Consider the following 27,878-nt stretch of genomic DNA (forward strand, 5'->3'; position numbering starts at 1 on the left):
GGCCTGGGGTTTTTTTTTACCTGGTTTACCTGGCTTAACACCGCGTGTGTTTGGTCTGGTTGTCTGTTTGTCTGTTTGGTGAGTGTTTTGTCTGTGTGTTTGTTTGTTTTGTGTGTTGCTTGTGCGTGCGTTTGTTTTGTTTCTCTGTCGTTTTGTTTATTTGTTTGTCTGCTTGGCTGGTCGCGTTGTGTGTTGGCCTGGGTGTTTTTTTTTACCTGGGTTAACACCACGTGTGTTTGGCCTGGTTGTCGTGTTGGTGAGTGTTTGTTTTGTGTGTTTGTTTGTTTGTGTGTTGATTGTGCGTGCGTTTGTTCGTCTATCTGTCGTTTTGTTTATTTGTATGTTTGTTTTGATTGTTCGTTTTCGTTTGTCTGCTTGTTGGTTCGGTCGTGTGTGAGTTCGTCTGTGTGTTTGTCCTGCGCGTGTGTGTGCCTGTCTGTGTGTGTTTGTGTTGTGTGTTTGTTTGGTGTATTTTTGTTTTTATTTTTTATTTTTTTTGGTGATTATTTTTTTGTTGCTGCTGGTGCTGCCATGCGGGCGACATGGCTCAGCCCAGCAGCACGGAGGCTCTCACGGATACCCACGGCTTCCGATGTTTTCCATCGTCGGGGACAGCACCCGAGGAAGTCGCCACTGCTGTAGCAACGCACACCGGGCTGCCTGCTGTCCGGGTGGTGCAAAAAGAGAACCGTGGCTATGTTGTGTACGTAGCCACGGTGGACGCGGCGGCGCGTGTGGTGGAGAAAGGACTCGTAGTCGGAGGTGAGGGGGGGCAGCGGGTACAGTGCACCCCTCTCACAGCACCGACGGCGCGGATCACCATCACGGGCGCTCCACCATACATGACCGACGCGGAGCTGATGGGAGAGCTGCAACGCTTCGGCGCGGTGGCCTCGAACATCAGCAGGCTGCCTATGAGAACGCGGAACCCTGCCATGCGACACATCTTGTCTGGGCAACGGCAGGTGCTCCTCATCCTGAAGGGTGGACGCACCGTGTTGGACGTGGCCTTCAAGCGCACCGTTGGTGGCCGCGTCCACACGGTGTACCTGGCCACGACCGAACCACGCTGCTACGGATGTGGCAGCGTGGGACACGTGAAGAAAAATTGCTCCACCAGGGCGGGGTCGGGTGGAGCTGCGACAGGGACGACGCCGACGCTGCAGCCGCAACCGCAGCAGCAGCGGGAGCATCGCGAGCGGCAGCAGCAGCAGTTGCAGGATCAGCAGCAGCAGCAGCTGCAGGATCAGCAGCAGCAGCAGCTGCAGGACCAGCAGCAGCAACAGCCGCAGCAGCAGCAGCAGCGGGTGAGGGAGCACCCCCCGCTGCCGCAGCGTGACGTGCAGCAGCAGCCGCCGCGGCAGCAGCGGCAGCAACAACAGCCGCAGCAAGATGGTGCCGGTTCCGCGCCGGAGCGCGGGGAGCCGGCCCCAGAGAAGGAACCCTCTGACGAGGACGGTGGAGAGTTTACCAGCGTCGGAGGGTCGCGGAAGAGGAGGAAGATGGGCAGGCGCGGGAGCGCCCAGCCCGTGGAAACAGCCAAAACAGCTGGCGACGGTACCCAGCCAGCTGACCGCCCTGTGGAGGGGCGGGAGGGGGGCGTGGGCGACGCGCCCCTGGTGGAGACGACCGAGCCGGGGGCGCGGCCTCCGGGCCCGACCTCATCCCCTCCAACGCAGGGAGAGGAACAACCGACGACCGCCACCGGCGCCGTGGCTGTGCCGGGTGGCGTCGAGGCTCCGGGAACCACCTCTTCGCCTGTCCTGAGGGAGGGGGAGGAGATGGAAATGGACCCGGGGGAGAGTGGGCTGCCTGCGAGCGGGATTGTGCCCAGCGAGGGGCCGGCCCCAGAGGGGGTGGCTGGGACGGGAGAGGAGGCCTGCGCCGACGTGGGAGGTGGCGTTACCCTCACCGACATCGGGGGGTGGCCCGACACTGATGACAATGGCGTGCCGGGGGGTTTCGTGCCGGTGAAGGGCGACCCTCCGCCCACCCCAAGGTGGTACGATGAAGCGGCGAGAGAGAGAATGAGGAAAAACAAAATGGGCAAAATTGGGCTCGAGCCCGGGGAGGCCCCCGTTCCGGGAACGTCGGTGGGCACCGGAGAGTGGGATCGCGTCGTCCAGAAAGCTGCAGCTGCAGCTAACAGTGTTGACTTGGAGAACGATCTGGACAAGAGGAAGTACCCCCAGAAGCTTGGAGGTTGGAGGGATGAGGCCAGGCCGGGGATGTGTACGCCCAAAGCCCTCCTCGTGTGGTTGAGGAAGGTGGACAGGGGGAGGAAGGGGAATGCGGCGAGGGAGCTGACGAAGGCTTTCCCTGACAGGCGCTCCCTTGAGCAGGCAGTAATGGACGTGGACTGGGAGCCACACAGGTACGGGTTCAGCGCGCGGGAGGCTGAATGGGCGATGGATTTGTTGGTCATGACGGTGGAGGCCGCGCCCCCCTCCGACTCGAAGGGCGGGGAGCAGAGGGAGGCCGGGAAGAGGGAGGCCATGGAGGCCAGCGGCGACGCGCAGGTGAAGGCGGTGACCAAAGGGGTGAAACAGCCAGACCCAGCCTCGCCCAGCCCGTCGTCGCAGGGGAGCACGTTCAGCGTCGTCAGCGGCGGTGACCCAAAGGGACAGGCGGAAAGGCCGAAGAGCTGGCCTCCGATGCCCGAGATGGGGTGCTCTCCCGAATACCTCCTTGGTTTCCTGAAATGGTCGTATGGGAGACGAAACGTCCGCGTGCGGGACAGCTTCCCCAACAGGAGGAACTTTATGGGCACAGCCCGGCGTGTGATCCAGGACCCGGACACGTTCGGATATAGTCGCCAGGAGATCTTCCGGCTAAAGGCCTTGTTGATCAAGGTCAGAAAACAGCCACCATCCCCCCCCACCACCCCCTTCTCCCCCGAGGCGTTGAAGAGCGGGGGTGAGGAGGTGGGAGCGGAGGAGCTGCTCTGCTAGGCAAAGGGGTGTGAGGGCCCGGATGACGAGCACACCGGACACTGGCTGTGAGCGGTGATGACGTGGTGTGTGATGACGATGAGTGTTTATTGCCATAAAGGCAGATACACTGCATGCTTTGAAAAGCAAAAGCACACCGGACACTGACTGTGGGGCGGTGGCGATGTGGTGCGGAATGGAGTTTGCGCATTTATTGTTGCCATAAAGGCAGGTATACTGAATGAACCGGAATATTCCAGCGTAATTTGCGCTGGTGAAATAAACTTATAAAAGTCAAAGTCTCTCTCTCACTCTCTCTCTCACTCTCTCTCTCACTCTCTCTCTCACTCTCTCTCTCACTCTCTCTCTCACTCTCTCTCTCACTCTCTCTCTCACTCTCTCTCTCACTCTCTCTCTCACTCTCTCTCTCACTCTCTCTCTCACTCTCTCTCACTCTCTCTCTCTCGCCACCGTTGGGTGCGGTCGTGTTCACCTGGAGCTCCTGCCCTAGCGTTGGTGTGAACGGAGGCCTGGGCACAGGTGTGAGCCTGGCTCGGCCTAGAGTGAGAGTTTATATACGGTTTTTCTTCTAGCATCCTTCCTTTTTGGCGACCTTTTTCTTTCTCCCTTAAAAAGGAAAAGAACCTTTAATCATACGCCCTTCCCTTTGTAGTGGTTTTCTTTTTTTTTCTTTCCTTTATTGCGGCTTGAGGCCACAGCCGTTTTTTTCTTTTGTGCACGATGGAGCACCGCCCGGGACTGGAAGGTCTCACAAAGCGGAATGGCTTCATTGTCTTCCCGCCGCCAACAACGACTGCGGAGGCTGTAGCGGAGGTGGTGGCCGAGATCGTCGGCTACCCCAACGTGTGGGCAGCCCAACGTCAGGACCACGGTGTGGTGGTATACGTGGCAAGGGAGGAGATGGTGGACGGCGTAGTAGCGACCGGTATTGTCATGGGCGAACAACTGCTTCAGTGCACCCCTCTCGCGACACCGGCCATCAGGGTGCTCCTCTCCGGAGCCCCCCCTTTCCTCCCCGGTGCGGCCCTGAAGAAGGATCTGGAGCGCTTTGGGACAGTGGTGTCCAACGTTACGATGGTGCCACTGCGGACGAAGAACCCGCGCCTGGCGCACGTCAAATCCCTGCAGCGCCAGGTGTATGTAATTCCGAAAGATGGCAAGTCAGAAATAGAACTGACGATGAAGTACGCTATCGATGGGCACACCTATATAGTTTTTGCCTCGTCGGTAGCCCTGAGATGCTTCGGGTGCGGTGGAGCGGGGCACACCCGCAAGAACTGCCCGAAGGAGAAAAAGCAGCAGCAAACGCAGCAACAACAGCAACAACAGCCACCACAACAGCAGCAGACGCCGCAGCAACAGCAGCACCAACAACAACAACAGGACAAACAGGAACAGCAGCAACAGCAGGTACAGCAAGAACAGATGCCGCCGCCGCCGCTGCCATCGCCAACGCAGCGACGGGGACAACGGCAGCAACAGCAGCAACAGCAACAACCGCAACAGCAGCAGCAGCAGCAACAACAGCAACAGCAGCGGATCCACCTGCCTGGAGACGCCACGAGCAGCACGCACGGAAAAGATGGTGAGGACGACGGTGAAATGGATTTCACCGTCGTGGAAAGCAGGAAAAGGAGGAGGGCCATGCGGAATGCTGCGGCCCAAGGGGGAGGTGGTGGCACCCGCCCGAAGCGGGCAACAGCAGCAGCAAGGGCACAATTCACGACCACGGAAGAGGATAGTGGCAGTGGCACCGTCAACGCCAGCAGTTGTGACGAAAGTGACAGCTGCGATGAGGTAGCAACGCAAGGCGGTCGTGAGCCTGATGCGCAGACATCGAAAGAGGAGAGCAGAGGGAGTGCTGTCGCGCACGGGGAAGACGTGACCCCCCCCCCCCCCACCTGGTGGAGTACAGGTGGAAGACGGGGAGAACACTCTACCAACACCTGAGAGTTTCGCGGGGCAACCCACCACGGCCGGACCCCACACGGTCGCGGAGGGGGCCGTGATCGGTGAGGGAAGGGACCGCGATGACGATGACACAGCGAGTGAAAGAAGTTATTCCGAAGTGGTGGCGGAGCGGGTGTATGCCCCCCAGGACATCCTCCTCTACCTCAGGGAAAACTTCGGGCAATGGAACCAGCGCCCTGAACTGGCCTTCCCCGACCTGGAGGGGTTTAAGAAGGCTGCCCGCCTGATACTGCAGAAACCGTTGCTTCACGGCTTCAACTCCGGTGAGGCACATCGGCTGCGGGCACTGCGGACGAAACTGGGGAAGCGGAGCTCCCTCTCCCAGGAGCGGACTCCCGTGACACCGCAGGAAGAAGGGAATGAAGAAAACCAATGATGGCCTCCAGCATTAAAATCCTGAGTGTAAACGGCAACGGAGTGAGAGACAGAGAAAGATGGCATCGCGTTTGTCTACTGCTAGAGGAAAACAAAGCAGACATCGCGATGATACAAGAAACGCATCTTGACGCCACCCTATGTGCCCGACGGCAGCCCCTGATAGGTGCCCCTTCCTTCTTCAGCAATGGGGACGGGAATCGGGCAGGGGTAGCCCTCTTGTTCGGAAGAAGATTCACCCCGGAGAAGGTGGTCTTCAGGGAGATTCTTAAGGCGCACCTGATCTCGGTGGACTTTGTAGTTAATGACACCAGATTCAGGTGCTTCAATGTCTACGCCCCATGTAAGAGCAAAGAGAGGAAGGTTTTCTTCACTGACACGCTGCACACCGCGTTGGAGGCGAGCAGGGCTGACGGGGTCGTTGCGGTCGCGGGCGGAGATTGGAACTGCACCCTGGATCCGGCGCTCGACCGCAGCGGCCCCGAGCCGCACCCTGAATCGGCGAGACCACTTGCGAGGACGTTACAACAACTCCGCCTCGCCGACGCGTGGAGGCTGCAAAATCCGACGAAACGGCAATACACGTGGTGCCGCGGCTCTCCTCAAGGCGGGGTGAGCCTCGCTAGGCTGGATCGCATCTACATAAATAAGGATAACACGACTCTCCTCGGTGAATGCCGGATAAGACCGACAGGCATATCAGATCACCATCTAATTACAGCCTTGTTACGGGTGCCCGGGGAGCGCCGTCGCTGCCCTTATTGGCGGATGGATGTGACCCAGCTGGACGAGCAAGAGTTCAAAACGGCGATCAGGGCGTGTTGGTCGCATTTGGAAAAGGACGAGGACCCCTCCATCCCCGCCCCACAGCGGTGGGAAGCCGTCAAGGCGCAGGTGAGGGCTCTCTCTGTACAGCTTGCGGGCCATCGCGCTGTTGCGAGGCACGATGCACTGCGACGCCTGGAAGAGGAGCTGCTCCAGCTGGAAACGGATACAGGGTCCAGCGGGGTAGCGCAGAGAGACGTGGATCTGGCGCCGCCGCTGCTCGAAAGACAGAAACTTTTTAGGGCTGTGACCGATCAGCGGATGCACGCATCCTATGTGGAAAAGAGGATGCGGCATCTAGAACAGATGGACTCGCCCTCCAAATACTTCTTTCGCCTTCAGAACAACAACAGCAACAAGAACAGCAGTAACAATACGATCACAAGTCTGCTGACTGAAGAGGGCAAAACAACAACCTCTGAGGAGGAAATCAGGCTGACGGCCACACGGTTCTTCTCACGCTTGCTGAAAAGCGGAACTACACAACCAGGAGCAGCCGATCTCCTCCTAGAAGGAAGTCCCACCCTGGAGGAGGAGGAGAGAGAAAAACTGGAAGGCCCCATAACCATGGAGGAGCTGCGGGCTGCGATGGCAGGGCTCCCCAGGGGTAAATCTCCAGGCATCGACGGTCTCCCAGTAGAGTTCTACGAGGCCTTCTGGGATATAATCGGCCCCTGCCTGCTGGAGGTGCTGGCGGCGAGCCTGCGAGAAGGACGGCTGCCAGTCAGCTGCAGGCGGGCAGTGGTAGTTCTGCTACCAAAGAAAGGAGACCCGCGCAAGATAGAGAACTGGCGGCCGGTGTCCCTCCTGTGCACAGACTATAAAATAATCGCTAAGGCGATAGCTAACCGTCTAAAGACCGTGGCAGGCCGCGTCATCGGCAAGGACCAGACCTACTGCATTCCCGGCCGCACCATTCATGACAGCATTGGTGCGGTCCGTGATGCCATATCCTTGGCCGAAATACACCGTATGAACGCCGGAATGGTCTTCATGGACCAAGAGAAGGCCTTCGATAGGGTGGAACACGGCTACCTCAAAAAACTCTTATCCGCCTTCGGCTTCGGACCTCTGTTTACGGCACAAGTCCAATTACTGTACACCGACATACAAAGCACAATTAAAATCAACCAACGCCTGGGTCCCCCCTTCCCGGTAACGAGGGGGGTGCGGCAGGGATGCCCTCTCTCGGGGTTGCTATATGCGCTGTCACTGGAGCCGTTCCTGAGAAGGTTAAGAACCACCCTGCCTGGACTATCCTTCCCCGGTCCTGACGGAGCGAACCTGAGGCTCTCGGCATACGCTGATGATGTCTGCGTGGTGGTGAACGACAGTGAAGACGTCGTCGCGCTGCGCAGTGCGGTCAAGGATTATGAGAACGCCGCCGGCGCCAAGGTCAATTGGAAGAAAAGCACGGCACTGTGGATGGGGCTACACAGCGCCACGCAACCCGTATCCCTCCCGGGCGGAGTGCAGTGGCGGGATGACGGGATCTTGTACCTCGGAGTGCACCTGGGGAGCGACTCGACGACCAAAAAAAACTGGGAGGAGCTGCGTGCAAAACTCGAGGACAAGCTGAAATCGTGGGAACACCTCCGTGCACACCTCTCCTTTAAGGGCAGGACACTGATCGCCAACAACCTGGCTGCCGCTGTACTCTGGCATAGAATGAAGGCCCTCTCCCCTCCGGAATGGTTGGTGGCCAAAGTCAACAGAGCGCTCGTCGCCTTCGTTTGGGCCGGGAAACACTGGCTCAGGCCCGGCGTACTCCATCTGCCGAGGCACGAAGGCGGACAGGGCTTGGTGGACGTGGCGGCCAGAATAATGTGCTTTCGCATCCAGACAGCGAAGGCCATATTATACGATCAGGAGGAAGCGCCGTGGAAGACGCTGGCCCTCGCCGTGCTGAGGTGCGCCGGGGGACGGATGGGCTACGGGAGAGAGCTGTTCCTTATGGACCTGAGCCTAGTGGACTGCAATGGACTGCCCGCATATTACCAAAATCTGAGCGAGGCGTGGCGAAGCCTGGAGTGGGCGAGGAAGACCCCCTACTGCGGTATGGCCGCCTTCCTGACGGAGCCCCTGTTCTTCAATGACCTCTTCGGAGGGGTGAAGGGTGAAAAAGCGATGGCTTTCCGTTTTATTCGAGCCGGCGTTAAAACGGTGGGAGACATAACACAGAGCCGCGATGGCTGTCAAAGGTGGAAGAGCGCGGCTGAAATAAGTCTCGACGCAGGTCTCCGCACGATGATAGCCGGAGGGAAAGTGCTGCGAGCGGTGCTGGCGACGGCGAAGGATTTCCACCTGCAGCTGCGCACGCCGGACGGCACCGACTCGGCCCAACCCCCCCCCCCCTCACCTGCCCGGAACTACAGGCAGCCTGCATCCAACCCCCCGGGCGGAACGACACGGGGCTGCTGTTGAAGCTGGACGAGTGCGGGGATTTTGCCCTACGGACTGCCTCCAAAGCAGCTATTTACAACTGCTGCGTAAAAACGCTGCATCGTCGAGCCCTCGAAAGTACGCCATCCACGAAATGGAAAGATCGCTTCTCCCCACTGCTAGATGTCACCCCGCAGTGGAGAGAGTTTTATAAAGCCCCAGTGGCGAAAAGAGCCGGAGACCTGCAGTGGAGGCTGGCTCACTGGGCACTGCCTTCAGCAGTGTGGGTCCGCAAGATCCAGCCAGGAGCGTCCGCGTCATGCGCCTTCTGTGACGAAGAAGAAGATCTCGCACATATATACTTGGACTGTCGGAGGCTGGCGCCGCTCTTCTCGACGCTGGGAGCCATCCTTACCAAAATCGGCGTGCCTTTCTTTCGCAGTACCTTGGTGTGCGGAGTACCCCGCAGGCTGGACAAGCGCCACGTCCTGGCCAACTTTGTGTTGGCGCAGGCAAAAATGGCAGTATACAAAACACGTAAAAAGAAGCTGGAAGACGCAGGAGCCACAAACGAAAGCTGCTCAGCAGTAGCGATGATGCGCGGGCTGATAGCAGCGAGGTTAAAAATGGAACACGAGTATTACACGCGAATGGGAGGGGAGCACGAGTCCTTCCAGAACAAATGGGGGGCCGGCCACTCTCTATGGTCAAGTGAGGGCGGAACCCTAATAATACGCCTATGACAACGGCCGTGACAAGCCGCGTGTATAGCGCGGACACAAGAAGTGCATGGGTCTCTGCCCGTGCGAGCGACCGGCGACTGCACGTGCGGGGCAGCTGCGCGCGCTGGTGGTGGCGCTCCAAGCCGCGCGTTGCGTGGAGCAGCGCCCTCCCACCACCTCCCCCCCCCCCCCCTGTCCCTTCCCCCCCCCTGCCCCCCCCCTCCCCTGTCCCCTCCCCCCTCCCCTCCGTCCCCCCCCCCCCCCCCAGGGGAGAGCCGGCGTGCACGCGCGTCCATGGCAGTCTGGTGCGCCCGATGGAGAGCCGTTCCTGGGAGTACCCCGACGGACGACGAGCACGGGCGGAGCAAGAAGTGTGACGAACTGAGACACGGCGCGAACGGCGCTCCAGCAGCCCGGATGGGCAATTTGTGCGCGCCGCTGCGTGGCACCGGCGACTGATTTACGGCGCGATGCTGGGAGTGTCGGCGTGCACGCGCGTCCGTGGCAGTCTGGCGCGGCCGTTGGTGAGCCTTCCCTGAGAGGCCCCCGCTATGGACGGCGAGCACGGGCGGAGCAAGACGTGGGACGAACTGAGACACGGCGCGAACGGCGCTCCAGCAGCCCGGAAGGGCAACTTGTGCGCGCCGTCGCGAAGCATGATTTACGGCGCGATGCGCTGTACGCGACACCACGCATGACACTGACGAACGAAAGACAGTAGACTTGGCGGTATGACGCGCGTGAGGGACGAGAATGGCGCGCGCGCGGGACCGGGTTTCTTCCCGATCGTTGGAATCCAAACCGGCGCGCGGTGGCACATTCAAAATAAGACCGCCAGTCATGGCAAAATCGGCGACGCGAGATGCGCGGATGACGCAATGCGCGCGCGAGACGAGGTTTTTTCCCCGGGATGCTCCGGTTTTCCTCGAAGTGTTGTTCGTTTGGTTTGTTTGTTTTGTTGTTTGTTAGCTCGGGCCGAATGTGGCAGAGCGATACCTGACACGCAACAGCCGTGGCAGCTTTTTGCTGTTACGGTAATAAAGATGCTTTAAAAGTCAAAAGTCTCTCACTCTCTCTCTCACTCTCTCTCTCACTCTCTCTCTCACTCTCTCTCGCCCCCGTGCGGAGAGGCCACGCCTAGTGGTCGCTCCTGCTCCACCAGGTGAGCGGATGGAGGCCTGGGCTCAGGTGAGAGCCTGAGCCTGGCCTAGAGAGAGTTAACTAGGAAAAACTCTAGTTTATTCTGTTTTCTCATCCCGGGGGTCAGCCTGCTGTAGAAACAGGTTGCTATTACTACTGTTGTGTGTGTGTGTGTCTGTGTCGTGTGTTTGTCTGTGTGTTCGTTTGTCTGCTTGGACTGGTCGCGTTGTGTGTGGGCCTGGTGCTTTGTTACCTGGATCGGCACCACGTGGGTCTGGCCTGCTCGGTCTGCCTGGTGAGTGTTTGGTTGTGTTTGTGTTGTGTTTGGTTTGTGCTGTGTGGGTGTCTGTCTGGTTTGTGTGTTTGTCTGTGTGTTTGTTTTGTTTGTTTGTCTGCTTGACCTGGTCGCGTTGTGTGTTGACCTGGTGCTTTGTACCTGGATCAGCACCACGTGGGTCTGGCCTGCTTGTCTGCTTGGAGAGTGTTTGGTTTGTGTTGTGACTTGTCTGGTTGGTTTGTGTTGTGTGTTGTTTTGTTTTGTTTTGTGTGTGTGTTTGGCTGGTTTGTGTGTTTGGCAGTGTGTTCGTTTGTCTGTTTGTCTGCTTGGCTGGTCGCGTTGTGTGTTGGCCTGGTGCTTTGTACCTGGATCGGCACCACGTGGGTCTGGCCTGCTTGTCTGTTGGGTGAGTGTTTGGTTTGTGTGTTTGATTGCGCGTGCGTTTTTTCATTTATCTGTCGTTTTGTTATTTGTATGTCGGTGTGATTATTCGTTTTCGTTTGTTTACTCGTTGGTTCGGTCGTGTGTGTGTTCGTCTGTGTGTTTGACCTGCGCGTGTGTGTGCTTGTCTGTGCGTGTGTGTGTTTGTCTGTCTGTCTGGTGATTGGTTTCAGGTGTGTGTTGTGTGTTTGTTGTGTCGGGGGGTTATTACTTTTTTCTATCACTTGTTATTTATTTCTACGATTATTTTGACAAAAACAACAACGACAACGAAAACAGCATCAGCAGCAAACACCCCAACGACACAGCGCACAGGTGTTCTGCCGCCGCCATCATGGCGCAGCGCCAGCGCGCGGAGGAGGAGGACGCGAGGATGATGAGCCTCACGCGGAGGAACGGCCTCGTGGCGTTTCCTCCGCCGGAGGTAACCGCCGAAGCTGTCGCCGTCGCGGTGGCCGCGTGCGTCGGCCCCGCCAACGTCAGGGCCGTCCAGCGCCAAAACCGCGGTGTCACCGTGTACGTGGCGGAGGAGGAGATGGTGGCGCGCGTCGTCGAGAAGGGGCTCACGGTCGGGGAGCTGTATGTACAATGCGCCCCGCTTGCCTCACCCGCGGTCCGCGTGCTGCTCTCCGGCACGCCGCCGTACCTCTCCAACGCCGAGCTGCGCAACGACCTGCAGCGTTTCGGCACGGCCGTGTCGAGTATCACGACATTGCCCATGCGAACGACCAACACTGCACTCACGCACGTCAAGGCACTGCAGCGGCAAGTGTTCATGGTCCTGAAAAATGGGGCCGAGGAGCTTGACGTTACACTAAAATACACCATAAACAAATGCACGTACACGGTGTATGCCTCATCGGTTGGACTCCGGTGCTACGGGTGTGGCAAATCGGGCCACGCCCGCAGAAACTGCCCGAGCAAGGTGAGCGGGGTGGCCGCGCCACCTGCCGCGACGACGCCGGGACAGTGGGGGCGGCCAGAGGCGCAGCACCAGCAACAGACGCAGCAACAGAACCAGCAGCAGCAGCAGCAGCAGCCGCAGCAGCAGAAACAACAGCAGCAGCAGCAGCCGCAGCAGCAGCAACCGGAACAGCAGCAGCAGCAGCCGCAGCAGCAGCAGCAGCAGCAACAGCAGCAGCAGCAGCCGCAGCAGCAGAAACAACAGCAGCAGCAGCAGCCGCAGCAGCAGCAGCAACCGGAACAGCAGCGGCAGCAGCCGCAGCAGCAGCAGCAGCAGCAGCAACAGCAGCAGCAGCCGCAGCAGCAGAAACAACAGCAGCAGCAGCAGCCGCAGCAGCAGCAACTGGAACAGCAGCCGCAGCAGGACGAGCGGCAGGACCGGCGGGAGCGGCAGATCATCAGCCACGACCCGCCGGGAGCGGAACCAGGCGGCGACGCGCAGGCGCCGGGGGACGACTCCGCCGGCTTCGTCACGGTTGAAGGGAGCCGAAAGAAACAAAGGGCCAAGAGGAAGGCGAAGAACGGGCACGCGGAGGGGGAGCACGAAGGCGCCCCCCCAAAGCGCACGGCCGGCATCGATGGAGACGCGGCGGGGCAGCCCGAGAACGCTGAGATCGCGGCACGGGGGGAAGAGATGGACCATGGAACAACCCCACCCCCCACCCCCCACCCCAACCCCCCCACTCCCCACCCCCCCACCCCACCCCCCCCATCACCCCCCCCCACCCCCCACCCCCCCGCCCCACCCCCCCCACCACCCCCCCCCACCCCCCCCCCACCACCCCCCCCCACCCCCCCCACCCCCCCCACCCCCCACCCCCCCACCCCCCCCCCAGAGGCGGACACCCGCAGCGGCGACGGAGGTGCGCTGCAGCCGGCGACGACGGCGGCCGAGGGAGCGCCCGTCGAGCCGGACGACGAGAGTCGCCCCGGTCCGAGCGGCGCCCTGGGCCCACGGTGGTGGGCAGCGGACGCTGACCCCGGGGGTGACCGCGACGGGCGCGCGGACGCCGGGGCGGGCGGCGGCGACAATGAAGACTGCGGCGCCCCGGGAGGAGGCGGCGGCGACAATGACGTAGACGACGACGACGCCTACACCGTGTGTGAGGGCGACGGAGGCAGCGTCTGCGGGAGCGAGTGGAGCTGCGGCCTGGTGGAGCCGGATAGGAAAATGCCCGCGCAGACCATCCTTGCCTTCTTTAGAGACAACTATGGCAAGAGGGTGTTTTCCAAAAAGGCTTTCCCGGACGCGGACGCGTTCCTCTCCACGGCGCAGGAGATCTGCCGGCGGCCGGCAGAGTACGGCTGCACTCCGAGGGAACGCTACCGTATTAAAGGAATGATGACGAGGCTGCGCGGGAAGGGGAAGGCGGCCTCAAAGGAGGCCTCAAAGGCGGCAGGGCGCGTGGACCTCCCCTGAACGCCGCAATGGGGCCACAATTAGTTGTCGCGACCATAAATTGTAACGGTCTGCGCGGCGAGGACCGGTGGCGCCGGCTGTGCAGGCTCCTCGACGATCAGGCGGTCGACGTGGCTTTAATACAAGAAACCCACCTAGACGCCGCGCTACAGCCGAGCCGCCAGCAGCTGCTGCACGGGCGCTCCTTTTTCTTTAGCAACGGGGTGAACGGGGCGGCGGGGGTCGCGGTGGTGTGCTCCCGGACCTTCGCCCCGGACGCCCTGACTTTTCGGGAGGTAGTGGCCGGCCACCTCGTCGTGGCGGACATGGTGCTCGCCGGCACCAAGGCCCGCGTGATAAATGTGTACGCGCCCAGCAAGTCGAGGGACAGGGCCGTGTTTTTCAAGGGCGAACTACGGCGGGTGGTGGCGGAGACCGACGGCGTCGAGGGGGCGGTCACGATCGTGGGGGGCGATTTTAATTGCACGCTCCAACCCTCCCTCGACCGAACTGGGCCAGAACCACACCCCGAATCTGCAAGAGAGTGGGCGGCCGTCGTGGCCGACCACGGACTACTCGACGCGTGGCGGCTCCAAAACCCGGGCCGGCAGCAGTACACATGGACCAGGTGCGGTGCGGGGGGGCGGCCGAGCCTGGCCAGGCTAGATCGGGTGTACGTCACGGCCGGGGGGGCCAGCCTGCTCGGTGAGAGCGGGGTGGTTCCCCCCGGTTTCTCCGACCACCACATGGTGTACGTGCGCCTGCATCTCCCTCACGGTGGGCAAGGGCGGCCGTATTGGAAACTGAACGTGAACCTGCTGGACGATGGTGGATTTCGGGCGGCCTTCCGGGCCTTTTGGAAGGTGTGGGAGGAGAGACGGGGCCGTTTCGCCACCCTCCAGCAGTGGTGGGACAATGGGAAGGCCCAGGTGGGGGTGTTGGCGAGGGCCTACATGGGCCAACACGTCGCGGCCCGGCGCGAGGAGGAAGAGGTTCTCCGGGCCCGGGTGCTGGCGGTGGAGGAGGCACTGGGCCACCACCCCGCCGCCGAGGGCTGCAGGGAGCTGCGGGAACAACAGCGGCTCCTGAGGGCCGTCTCGGACAACGACGCATACAGGGGGTTTGTGGGCCGGAAGATGACCCACCTGTACAGTATGGACGCGCCGACGAAAGCCTTCTTCAGGCAGGGGGCCACGCGGGCCCAGCGGGCCGACATCACCAGCCTGATGGGGCCGGACGGAGAGACCCAGTGTGACGGGGAGGGAATCGTGCGCCTCGTCAATGGGTATTACGGACGGCTTTTTGCTGAGAAGAAAATTGACGAGGAGGCGGTGGCGGAACTCCTGGAGGGCGTCCCCAGGTTGGCTCCGCCTGACGCCAAACTGCTCGACGAACAGGTCACCATGACGGAGCTGGAGGCCGCGGTGAGGAGTCTCGCCGCGGGGAAGACCCCCGGCATAGACGGCCTTCCTACCGAGTTTTACACGACTTTCTGGAGCGAGCTCGGACCGGCGCTCGCCGACGTACTGCGCGAGAGCCTCCGGTCGGGGGTGCTGCCGCAGAGCAGCAGGCGCGCGGTGGTGACCCTGCTCCCAAAAAAGGGTGACCTGCGCCGCTTAGACAACTGGAGGCCGGTGTCCGTGCTATGCACGGACTGTAAGATTTTGGCTAAAGCCCTGGCGAACCGCCTGAAGACCGTGGCGGGGAGCCTCGTGCACCCGGACCAGTCGTACTGCGTCCCGGGGAGAGCCATACATGACAACGTCGGGGTGGTGCGGGACATCATGGACCTCGCCGCCGCCCACGGCGTTGAAGCAGGCCTCTTGTTTTTAGATCAGGCGAAGGCCTTCGACCGTGTCTCACACGCGTATATGTACAGGGCGTTGGAGGCATACGGGGTAGGGCCAACCTTCAGGGCGCAGGTGCGCCTCCTGTATACGGAGGTGAGTAGCCTCACTAAAATAAATGGCAGGCTTGGCGCCCCCTTGGCCGTCGGGGGAGGGGTCCGGCAGGGGTGTCCTCTGTCCGGTATTCTGTACACCTTGTGTATAGAGCCTCTCCTGCGGCGGCTGCGGGGTACGCTGGGGGGGTTTCAGTTCCCGGGTGCGGGCGACGCGCCGATCACGCTCTCGGCGTACGCTGACGATGTGTGCGTCGTGGTGACGGGTGCGCAAGACATGGAGGCGGTCCGAGGCGCGGTCCGTCTCTACGAGAGGGCCTCCGCCGCCAGCGTAAATTGGGAAAAGAGCAAAGCGATAGCGCTGAGACCGGGCGGGGTGGTGGGCTCCCTGGCGCTCCCGGGAGGCGTCGCCTGGGGCGCGGGGGGAGCCCGCTACCTCGGGGTACATCTGGGAAGCCCGGTTGAGGTGGAACAAAATTGGGTAGAGGTAGAGGGAAAAATTGACGCGACGCTGGCGGCGTGGGCCCGGTTCGCCCCGGGAATGGCGTACCGGGGGAGGGTACTTGTAGTCAACAATTTGGCCGCGGCACTCCTCTGGCACAAAGCCAAAGCGCTGGAACCTCCGGCGGGGCTAGTGGCGCGGATACAGAAGCGCTTCACCGCCTTCGTGTGGCACGGTCACCACTGGCAGAGGCCAGGGGTCCTGTGTCTGCCGGTGGCGGAGGGGGGACAGGGCCTCGTGCACGTAGCGGCGCGGATCCGGACCTTCAGGATCCAACAAGCGCAGCGACTGTTGTACGGGGGGGAGGGACGGCCCGGGCGGCCCCTGGCCCTCGGCCTGCTGCGGCGCGCCGGGCGTCTGGGGTACGCCCGGGAGCTGTTCCTGACGGACCAGGCCATCGTGGACCGAGCCTCGCTGCCCGCGGTCTACCGCGGCATGATGGACGCGTGGTCGACGCTGGATTGGGCGCGGGTCGGCGGCGGATACAGGGCGGCCCACTTCGTGGGGGAGCCCTTGTTCGCCAATGCAGTCCTGCCTGGCTTGCGGGGTGAGCATGCCCTGGCCAGGCGCTTTGCCGAATGCGGCATCGGACGGGTCGGTGACCTGCTGGCGCCCGGACGGGACGCGTGGCGGACGGCCCTCGAAATTTCCGGAGCGGCCGGACGCCGCACGGTCCTGGCGGGCGCGAAGGTGCTGAGGGAGGCCCTGCGGGCGATGCAGGCGCTGGGCGTCCGGCTGGCGGAGGTCGGGGAGGAGGACACCCCCCCGTTCCCTCCGCTGGCCTTTTCGGTGCGCGCCCCCGACGGCCACGTGGAGGGCGGGACGCTGCTGCGCATGGCGGGGTGCACCGAGGTGCCGCTCGAAGGCGCGCAAAAAACGCGGCTGTACGACGCCTGTCTGAAGGCGGTGCTGAGCGCGGAGCTGGTGGGCCAGCCGGACACGGGGTGGAGGGAACACTTTGGCGCGCTGGACACTGCGGGGCCCCAGTGGAAAAACTTGTACCGCCCTCCCACCACCAAGCGTTGCGGTGACCTTCAGTGGCGGCTGGTGCACCGCACGCTGCCAACGGCCGTGTGGGTCAGCCGCGCCGTGCCGGGGACCCCGGACACGTGTGCATTCTGTGGGGTGCGGGAGGATGTGGTTCACGCGTACCTCCAGTGCGCGAGGCTGGCGCCACTCTTGGCCTTCGTGAAGGCGGTGCTCCGGAGGCTGGACGTGCCGGCCCGAGAGAGCGCGTACATACATGGGGTGACCGGCGTGGCGAGCCCCGTCAGGGACGTGGCGAACTTTGTGTGCGCGCAAGCGAAGCTCGCAACGTACACGACGAGGAAACGCGCGCTGGAAGGAAAGGTCGGCGGCGCGGGGGTGCTGCAGGTGGCGCAGGCCCTGATAAAGGCGCGCGTGCGGCTAGAATTCGCCCACCACAGGCTGTCGGCGGCCGAGGGGGAGTTCCTCCCGCGGTGGGGTAGGGCGCGGGACGCCCTGTGTACGGTCGAGGACGGCGCGGTCCTGTTTGTGTTTGACCCCCTCCCCCCCCCCTGACCGGATGCCCCCCCTCCGCCCCCCCCCAGAACCCCCCCCCCCCCCCCCTCAGGGGTGACCGGTGCGAATAGTGCCTGGACACTGAAGCGGGCGCGACGTTTTTTGTGGTTGTGCGGTGTGGTTTTTGTGGTTGGTTTATATCGCGCACATGGGTGCCACTGCACTGGGCAGAGGGTGCCGGAATAAAGACATTCAAAAAATCAAAAAAAATCTCACTCTCTCTCTCACTCTCTCTCTCACTCTCTCTCTCACTCTCTCTCTCACTCTCTCTCTCACTCTCTCTCTCACTCTCTCTCTCTCGCCACCGTTGGGTGCGGTCGTGTTCACCTGGAGCTCCTGCTCTAACGTGTGTGTGGGTGGGGGCCTGGGCTCAGGTGTAAGCCTGAGCCTGGCCTAGAGAGAGGTGAACTAGGGAGAAAACGCTAGTTCATTCTGCGTTTTTCTCCTCGTACATCAGCCTGCTACAGTAATAGTCTTTATTACTACTGTTGTTGTTGTGTGTTTGTCTGGTCTGTGTGTTTGTCTGTGTGTTTGTTCTGCTTGTTTGTCTGCTTGGCTGGTCGCGTTGTGTGTTGGCCTGGTGGTTTTTTTTTTACCTGGGTTAACACCACGTGTGTTTGGCCTGGTTGTCGTGTCGGTGAGTGTTTGTTTTGAGTGTTTGTTTGTTTGTGTGTTGATTGTGCGTGCGTTTGTTCGTCTATCTGTCGTTTTGTTTATTTGTATGTTTGTTTTGATTGTTCGTTTTCGTTTGTCTGCTTGTTGGTTCGGTCGTGTGTGAGTTCGTCTGTGTGTTTGTCCTGCGCGTGTGTGTGCCTGTCTGTGTGTGTTTGTGTTGTGTGTTTGTTTGGTGTATTTTTGTTTTTATTTTTTATTTGTATTTTTATTTTTTATTTTTTTTGGTGATTATTTTTTTGTTGCTGCTGGTGCTGCCATGCGGGCGACATGGCTCAGCCCAGCAGCACGGAGGCTCTCACGGATACCCACGGCTTCCGATGTTTTCCATCGTCGGGGACAGCACCCGAGGAAGTCGCCACTGCTGTAGCAACGCACACCGGGCTGCCTGCTGTCCGGGTGGTGCAAAAAGAGAACCGTGGCTATGTTGTGTACGTAGCCACGGTGGAGGCGGCGGCGCGTGTGGTGGAGAAAGGACTCGTAGTCGGAGGTGAGGGGGGGCAGCGGGTACAGTGCACCCCTCTCACAGCACCGACGGCGCGGATCACCATCACGGGCGCTCCACCATACATGACCGACGCGGAGCTGATGGGAGAGCTGCAACGCTTCGGCGCGGTGGCCTCGAACATCAGCAGGCTGCCTATGAGAACGCGGAACCCTGCCATGCGACACATCTTGTCTGGGCAACGGCAGGTGCTCCTCATCCTGAAGGGTGGACGCACCGTGTTGGACGTGGCCTTCAAGCGCACCGTTGGTGGCCGCGTCCACACGGTGTACCTGGCCACGACCGAACCACGCTGCTACGGATGTGGCAGCGTGGGACACGTGAAGAAAAATTGCTCCACCAGGGCGGGGTCGGGTGGAGCTGCGACAGGGACGACGCCGACGCTGCAGCCGCAACCGCAGCAGCAGCGGGAGCATCGCGAGCGGCAGCAGCAGCAGTTGCAGGATCAGCAGCAGCAGCTGCAGGATCAGCAGCAGCAGCAGCTGCAGGACCAGCAGCAGCAACAGCCGCAGCAGCAGCAGCAGCGGGTGAGGGAGCACCCCCCGCTGCCGCAGCGTGACGTGCAGCAGCAGCCGCCGCGGCAGCAGCGGCAGCAACAACAGCCGCAGCAAGATGGTGCCGGTTCCGCGCCGGAGCGCGGGGAGCCGGCCCCAGAGAAGGAACCCTCTGACGAGGACGGTGGAGAGTTTACCAGCGTCGGAGGGTCGCGGAAGAGGAGGAAGATGGGCAGGCGCGGGAGCGCCCAGCCCGTGGAAACAGCCAAAACAGCCGGCGACGGTACCCAGCCAGCTGACCGCCCTGTGGAGGGGCGGGAGGGGGGTGTGGGCGACGCGCCCCTGGTGGAGACGACCGAGCCGGGGGCGCGGCCTCTGGGCCCGACCTCATCCCCTCCAACGCAGGGAGAGGAACAACCGACGACCGCCACCGGCGCCGTGGCTGTGCCGGGTGGCGTCGAGGCTCCGGGAACCACCTCTTCGCCTGTCCTGAGGGAGGGGGAGGAGATGGAAATGGACCCGGGGGAGAGTGGGCTGCCTGCGAGCGGGATTGTGCCCAGCGAGGGGCCGGCCCCAGAGGGGGTGGCGGGGACGGGAGAGGAGGCCTGCGCCGACGTGGGAGGTGGCATTACCCTCACCGACATCGGGGGGTGGCCCGACACTGATGACAACGGCGTGCCGGGGGGTTTCGTGCCGGTGAAGGGCGACCCTCCGCCCACCCCAAGGTGGTACGATGAAGCGGCGAGAGAGAGAATGAGGAAAAACAAAATGGGCAAAATTGGGCTCGAGCCCGGGGAGGCCCCCGTTCCGGGAACGTCGGTGGGCACCGGAGAGTGGGATCGCGTCGTCCAGAAAGCTGCAGCTGCAGCTAACAGTGTTGACTTGGAGAACGATCTGGACAAGAGGAAGTACCCCCAGAAGCTTGGAGGTTGGAGGGATGAGGCCAGGCCGGGGATGTGTACGCCCAAAGCCCTCCTCGTGTGGTTGAGGAAGGTGGACAGGGGGAGGAAGGGGAATGCGGCGAGGGAGCTGACGAAGGCTTTCCCCGACAGGCGCTCCCTTGAGCAGGCAGTAATGGACGTGGACTGGGAGCCACACAGGTACGGGTTCAGCGCGCGGGAGGCTGAACGGGCGATGGATTTGTTGGTCATGACGGTGGAGGCCGCGCCCCCCTCCGACTCGAAGGGCGGGGAGCAGAGGGAGGCCGGGAAGAGGGAGGCCATGGAGGCCAGCGGCGACGCGCAGGTGAAGGCGGTGACCAAAGGGGTGAAACAGCCAGACCCAGCCTCGCCCAGCCCGTCGTCGCAAGGGAGCACGGTGAGCGTCGTCAGCGGCGGCGACCCAAAGGGACAGGCGGAAAGGCCGAAGAGCTGGCCTCCGATGCCCGAGATGGGGTGCTCTCCCGAATACCTCCTTGGTTTCCTGAAATGGTCGTATGGGAGACGAAACGTCCGCGTGCGGGACAGCTTCCCCAACAGGAGGAACTTTATGGGCACAGCCCGGCGTGTGATCCAGGACCCGGACACGTTTGGATATAGTCGCCAGGAGATCTTCCGGCTAAAGGCCTTGTTGATCAAGGTCAGAAAACAGCCACCATCCCCCCCCACCACCCCCTTCTCCCCCGAGGCGTTGAAGAGCGGGGGTGAGGAGGTGGGAGCGGAGGAGCTGCTCTGCTAGGCAAAGGGGTGTGAGGGCCCGGATGACGAGCACACCGGACACTGGCTGTGAGCGGTGATGACGTGGTGTGTGATGACGATGAGTGTTTATTGCCATAAAGGCAGATACACTGCATGCTTTGAAAAGCAAAAGCACACCGGACACTGACTGTGGGGCGGTGGCGATGTGGTGCGGAATGGAGTTTGTGCATTTATTGTTGCCATAAAGGCAGGTATACTGAATGAACCGGAATATTCCAGCGTAATTTGCGCTGGTGAAATAAACTTATAAAAGTCAAAAAGTCTCACTCTCTCTCTCACTCTCTCTCTCACTCTCTCTCTCTCGCCACCGTTGGGTGCGGTCGTGTTCACCTGGAGCTCCTGCTCTAACGTGTGTGTGGGTGGGGGCCTGGGCTCAGGTGTGAGCCTGAGCCTGGCCTAGGGAGAGTTTTCCTAGGGAAAAACGCTAGGTTATCTCTGCGTTTCTCCCCGTGTATCGGCCTGCTGTAGTTAGTTTTTTATTATTATTGTCGTTTGTGGGTTTGTCTGTGTGGTGCGTTTGTCTGTGTGTTTGTTTTTGTTTGGTTTGTCTGCTTGGTTGGTCGCGTTGTGTTGGCCTGGGGTTTTTTTTTCACCTGGTTTACCTGGCATAACACCGCGTGTGTTTGGCCAGTTTGTCTGTTTGTCTGTTTGGTGAGTGTTTTGTCTGTGTGTTTGTTTGTTTGTGTGGTTGCTTGTGCGTGCGTTTGTTTTGTTTATCTGTCGTTTTGTTTATTTGTTTGTCTGCTTGGCTGGTCGCGTTGTGGTTTGGCCTGGTGCTTTTTACCTGGGTTAACACCACGTGTGTTTGGCCAGGTTGTCTGTTTGGTGAGTGTTTGTTTTGTGTGTTTGTTTTGTTTGTGTTTGCTTGTGCGTGCGTTTGTTCGTCTATCTGTCGTTTTGTTTATCTGTATGTTTGTTTTGATTGTTCGTTTTCGTTTGTCTGCTTGTTGGTTCGGTCGTGTGTGAGTTCGTCTGTGTGTTTGTCCTGCGCGTGTGTGTGCCTGCCTGTCTGTGTGTGTGTGTGTGTTTGTGTTGGGTGTTTGGTGTTTTTATTTTTTTATTTGTATTTTTATTTTTTATTTTTATTTTTATTTATTTTTTTGGCGATTATTTTTGTTGCTGCTGGTGCTGCCATGCGGGCGACATGGTTCAGCCCAGCAGCATGGAGGCTCTCACCGACGATCACGGCTTCCGGTGTTTCCCATCGCCGGGGACAACGCCCGAGGAAGTCGCCACTGCAGTGGCAACGCACACCGGGCTGCCTGCTGTCCGGGTGGTGCAAAAAGAGAACCGTGGCTATGTTGTGTACGTAGCCACGGTGGAGGCGGCAGCGCGTGTGGTGCAGAAAGGACTCGTAGTCGGAGGTGGGGGGGGGCAGCGGGTGCAGTGCACCCCTCTCACGGCACCGACGGCGCGGATCACCATCACGGGCGCTCCACCATACATGACCGACGCGGAGCTGATGGGAGAGCTGCAACGCTTCGGCGCGGTGGCCTCGAACATCAGCAGGCTGCCTATGAGAACGTGGAACCCTGCCATGCGACACATCTTGTCTGGGCAACGGCAGGTGCTCCTCATCTTGAAGGGTGGACGCACCGTGTTGGACGTGGCTTTCAAGCGCACCGTTGGTGGCCGCGTCCACACGGTGTACCTGACCACGACCGAACCACGCTGCTACGGATGTGGCAGCGTGGGACACGTGAAGAAAAATTGCTCCACCAGGGTGGGGTCGGGTGGAGCTGGGACAGGGACGACGCCGACGCTGCAGCCGCAACCGCAGCAGCAGCGGGAGCATCGCGAGCGGCAGCAGCAGCAGTTGCAGGATCAGCAGAAGCAGCAGCTGCAGGACCAGCAGCAGCAACAGCCGCAGCAGCAGCAGCAGCAGCAGCAGCGGGTGAGGGAGCACCCCCCGCCGCCGCAGCAAGAGGTGCAGCAGCAGCCGCCGCAGCAGCAGCGGCAGCAACAACAGCCGCAACAAGATGGTGCCGGTTCCGCGCCGGAGCGCGGGGAGCCGGCCCCAGAGAAAGAACCCTCTGACGAGGACGGTGGAGAGTTCACCAGCGTCGGAGGGTCGCGGAAGAGGAGGAAGATGGGCAGGCGCGGGAGCGCCCAGCTCGTGGAAACAGCCAAAACAGCTGGCGACGGTACCCAGCCAGCTGGCCGATCTGTGGAGGAGCGGGGGGGGGGGCGTGGGTGACGCGCCCCTGGTGGAGACGACCGAGCCGGGAGCGCGACCTCCGGGCCCGACCTCACCCCCTCCAACGCAGGGAGAGGAACAACTGACGACCGCCACCGGCGCCGTGGCTGTGCCGGGTGGCGTCGAGGCTCCGGGAACCACCTCTCCGCCTGTCCTGAGGGAGGGGGAGGAGATGGAAATGGACCCGGGGGAGAGTGGGCTGCCTGCGAGCGGGATTGTGCCCAGCGAGGGCCTGGCCCCAGAAGGGGTGGCGAGGACGGAAGAGGAGGCCTGCGCCGACGTAGGAGGTGGCGTTACCCTCACCGACATCGGGGGGTGGCCCGACACTGATGACAACGGCGTGCCGAGCGGGTTCGTGCCGGTGAAGGGCGACCCTCCGCCCATCCCGAAGATGTATTCCGAGAGTGTGAAAGCGAGACAGAAGAAGAAGAAAATGCCCAAAATTGGGCTCGAGCCAGGGGAGGCCCCGGCCCCAGGAGGGTCGGCGAAGGCGGTAGGGGAGGCCGGCCCCAATGAGACGGGTGACTGTGAGGGCTCTGAGGACGACTGGGACGAGGAGGAGTACCCCCGAAAGTGCTCAGGGTGGAGGAATGAAGGTCAGCCGAGCGAGTGCACTCCAGCAAGACTCCTCGTATGGATGAAGGCGGTGTACGGCGCGCGGAACGTTCACGTACAGGATGCGTTCCCCAATAGGGGGAGTTTCTTTAGGGTGGCAAAGGCAGTGGTCAAAGACCCACACAAATACCGCTTCAACCGGCAGGAAGTTTACCGTTTGAAGGCGATGATGACCAAAGTGAGGAAGCTGCCACCCTCCCCCCTCCAACCGGGAGAGGAGGGTGAGGAGGAGCAGGAGGGGCCCTGCAAGGCGAAAGGGGGCCAAAGCCCGGAGTGATGGGACACTGACTGTGAGGCGGTGGCGATGTGGAGTGAGATGGCTGAGCAGTGCTCGGTGTTGCCATGGGATGACCACACCGAATGCACTCGGACTTGGTTTCAGCGCAATTTGCGCCGGAACCTGAATGACGCGCACACCGGACACTGACTGCGATGCGGTGGCGATGTGTTGCGCGATAAATAAGTGATATGTATGTTGTTGTCATGACAGCATGTACATGTTGATTGGTGATCCAATGAAGCGAATGCTGTTGCCATAAAGGCATGTACTTGGTTCTGACTGCACGGAAACTTTCCAGCGCATTTTGCGCTGGAGTAATAAAGTTTCTCAAAAGTCAAAAGTCTCTCACTCTCTCTCTCTCTCACTCTCTCACTCTCTCTCTCACTCTCTCTCTCACTCTCTCTCTCTCGCCACCGTTGGGTGCGGTCGTGTTCACCTGGAGCTCCTGCTCTAACGTGTGTGTGGGTGGGGGCCTGGGCTCAGGTGTAAGCCTGAGCCTGGCCTAGAGAGAGGTGAACTAGGGAGAAAACGCTAGTTCATTCTGCGTTTTTCTCCTCGTACATCAGCCTGCTACAGTAATAGTTTTTATTACTACTGTTGTTGTTGTGTGTTTGTCTGGTCTGTGTGTTTGTCTGTGTGTTTGTTCTGCTTGTTTGTCTGCTTGGTTGGTCGCGTTGTGTGTTGGCCTGGGGTTTTTTTTTACCTGGTTTACCTGGCTTAACACCGCGTGTGTTTGGTCTGGTTGTCTGTTTGTCTGTTTGGTGAGTGTTTTGTCTGTGTGTTTGTTTGTTTTGTGTGTTGCTTGTGCGTGCGTTTGTTTTGTTTCTCTGTCGTTTTGTTTATTTGTTTGTCTGCTTGGCTGGTCGCGTTGTGTGTTGGCCTGGTGGTTTTTTTTTACCTGGGTTAACACCACGTGTGTTTGGCCTGGTTGTCGTGTTGGTGAGTGTTTGTTTTGTGTGTTTGTTTGTTTGTGTGTTGATTGTGCGTGCGTTTGTTCGTCTATCTGTCGTTTTGTTTATTTGTATGTTTGTTTTGATTGTTCGTTTTCGTTTGTCTGCTTGTTGGTTCGGTCGTGTGTGAGTTCGTCTGTGTGTTTGTCCTGCGCGTGTGTGTGCCTGTCTGTGTGTGTTTGTGTTGTGTGTTTGTTTGGTGTATTTTTGTTTTTATTTTTTATTTGTATTTTTATTTTTTATTTTTTTTGGTGATTATTTTTTTGTTGCTGCTGGTGCTGCCATGCGGGCGACATGGCTCAGCCCAGCAGCACGGAGGCTCTCACGGATACCCACGGCTTCCGATGTTTTCCATCGTCGGGGACAGCACCCGAGGAAGTCGCCACTGCTGTAGCAACGCACACCGGGCTGCCTGCTGTCCGGGTGGTGCAAAAAGAGAACCGTGGCTATGTTGTGTACGTAGCCACGGTGGAGGCGGCGGCGCGTGTGGTGGAGAAAGGACTCGTAGTCAGAGGTGAGGGGGGGCAGCGGGTACAGTGCACCCCTCTCACAGCACCGACGGCGCGGATCACCATCACGGGCGCTCCACCATACATGACCGACGCGGAGCTGATGGGAGAGCTGCAACGCTTCGGCGCGGTGGCCTCGAACATCAGCAGGCTGCCTATGAGAACGCGGAACCCTGCCATGCGACACATCTTGTCTGGGCAACGGCAGGTGCTCCTCATCCTGAAGGGTGGACGCACCGTGTTGGACGTGGCCTTCAAGCGCACCGTTGGTGGCCGTGTCCACACGGTGTACCTGGCCACGACCGAACCACGCTGCTACGGATGTGGCAGCGTGGGACACGTGAAGAAAAATTGCTCCACCAGGGCGGGGTCGGGTGGAGCTGCGACAGGGACGACGCCGACGCTGCAGCCGCAACCGCAGCAGCAGCGGGAGCATCGCGAGCGGCAGCAGCAGCAGTTGCAGGATCAGCAGCAGCAGCAGCTGCAGGATCAGCAGCAGCAGCAGCTGCAGGACCAGCAGCAGCAACAGCCGCAGCAGCAGCAGCAGCGGGTGAGGGAGCACCCCCCGCTGCCGCAGCGTGACGTGCAGCAGCAGCCGCCGCGGCAGCAGCGGCAGCAACAACAGCCGCAGCAAGATGGTGCCGGTTCCGCGCCGGAGCGCGGGGAGCCGGCCCCAGAGAAGGAACCCTCTGACGAGGACGGTGGAGAGTTTACCAGCGTCGGAGGGTCGCGGAAGAGGAGGAAGATGGGCAGGCGCGGGAGCGCCCAGCCCGTGGAAACAGCCAAAACAGCCGGCGACGGTACCCAGCCAGCTGACCGCCCTGTGGAGGGGCGGGAGGGGGGCGTGGGCGACGCGCCCCTGGTGGAGACGACCGAGCCGGGGGCGCGGCCTCCGGGCCCGACCTCATCCCCTCCAACGCAGGGAGAGGAACAACCGACGACCGCCACCGGCGCCGTGGCTGTGCCGGGTGGCGTCGAGGCTCCGGGAACCACCTCTTCGCCTGTCCTGAGGGAGGGGGAGGAGATGGAAATGGACCCGGGGGAGAGTGGGCTGCCTGCGAGCGGGATTGTGCCCAGCGAGGGGCCGGCCCCAGAGGGGGTGGCGGGGACGGGAGAGGAGGCCTGCGCCGACGTGGGAGGTGGCGTTACCCTCACCGACATCGGGGGGTGGCCCGACACTGATGACAACGGCGTGCCGGGGGGTTTCGTGCCGGTGAAGGGCGACCCTCCGCCCACCCCAAGGTGGTACGATGAAGCGGCGAGAGAGAGAATGAGGAAAAACAAAATGGGCAAAATTGGGCTCGAGCCCGGGGAGGCCCCCGTTCCGGGAACGTCGGTGGGCACCGGAGAGTGGGATCGCGTCGTCCAGAAAGCTGCAGCTGCAGCTAACAGTGTTGACTTGGAGAACGATCTGGACAAGAGGAAGTACCCCCAGAAGCTTGGAGGTTGGAGGGATGAGGCCAGGCCGGGGATATGTACGCCCAAAGCCCTCCTCGTGTGGTTGAGGAAGGTGGACAGGGGGAGGAAGGGGAATGCGGCGAGGGAGCTGACGAAGGCTTTCCCCGACAGGCGCTCCCTTGAGCAGGCAGTAATGGACGTGGACTGGGAGCCACACAGGTACGGGTTCAGCGCGCGGGAGGCTGAACGGGCGATGGATTTGTTGGTCATGACGGTGGAGGCCGCGCCCCCCTTCGACTCGAAGGGCGGGGAGCAGAGGGAGGCCGGGAAGAGGGAGGCCATGGAGGCCAGCGGCGACGCGCAGGTGAAGGCGGTGACCAAAGGGGTGAAACAGCCAGACCCAGCCTCGCCCAGCCCGTCGTCGCAAGGGAGCACGGTGAGCGTCGTCAGCGGCGGCTACCCAAAGGGACAGGCGGAAAGGCCGAAGAGCTGGCCTCCGATGCCCGAGATGGGGTGCTCTCCCGAATACCTCCTTGGTTTCCTGAAATGGTCGTATGGGAGACGAAACGTCCGCGTGCGGGACAGCTTCCCCAACAGGAGGAACTTTATGGGCACAGCCCGGCGTGTGATCCAGGACCCGGACACGTTCGGATATAGTCGCCAGGAGATCTTCCGGCTAAAGGCCTTGTTGATCAAGGTCAGAAAACAGCCACCATCCCCCCCCACCACCCCCTTCTCCCCCGAGGCGTTGAAGAGGACACCACTACCGTCGCCGCCAGCCGGGGGTGAGGAGGTGGGAGCGGAAGAGCTGCTCTGCTAGGCAAGGGGGTGTGAGAGCCCGGATGACGAGCACACCGGACACTGGCTGTGAGCGGTGACGACGTGATGTGTGATGACGATGAGTGTTTATTGCCATAAAGGCAGGTACACTGAATGCTTTGAAAAGCAAAAGCACACCGGACACTGACTGTGGGGCGGTGGCGATGTGGTGCGGTATGATGTTGTGCATTTATTGTTGCCATAAAGGCAGGTATACTGAATGAACCGGAAATATTCCAGCGCAATTTGCGCTGGTGAAATAAACTTATAAAAGTCAAAAGTCTCTCTCTCACTCTCTCACTCTCTCTCTCACTCTCTCTCTCACTCTCTCTCTCTCGCCACCGTTGGGTGC

The 27,878-nt window shown here is 60.9% G+C and overlaps 1 protein-coding gene across 1 annotated transcript; it reads left to right on the forward strand.

The window, feature by feature from the left end:
- Positions 1 to 11,197: 11,197 nt before the first annotated feature.
- LOC144953769 (uncharacterized) lies at positions 11,198 to 13,467 on the forward strand. The gene is made up of 2 exons (XM_078884405.1): positions 11,198 to 12,709; positions 12,884 to 13,467. Exons 1-2 carry the CDS (start codon positions 11,419 to 11,421, stop codon positions 13,465 to 13,467), a joined length of 1,875 nt encoding a protein of 624 aa, XP_078740531.1. The 5' UTR covers positions 11,198 to 11,418.
- The last annotated feature ends 14,411 nt before the right edge of the window (positions 13,468 to 27,878 follow it).

This window comes from Lampetra fluviatilis (assembly GCF_964198595.1).
Source record: "Lampetra fluviatilis chromosome 38 unlocalized genomic scaffold, kcLamFluv1.1 SUPER_38_unloc_1, whole genome shotgun sequence".
NCBI lineage: Eukaryota > Metazoa > Chordata > Hyperoartia > Petromyzontiformes > Petromyzontidae > Lampetra > Lampetra fluviatilis.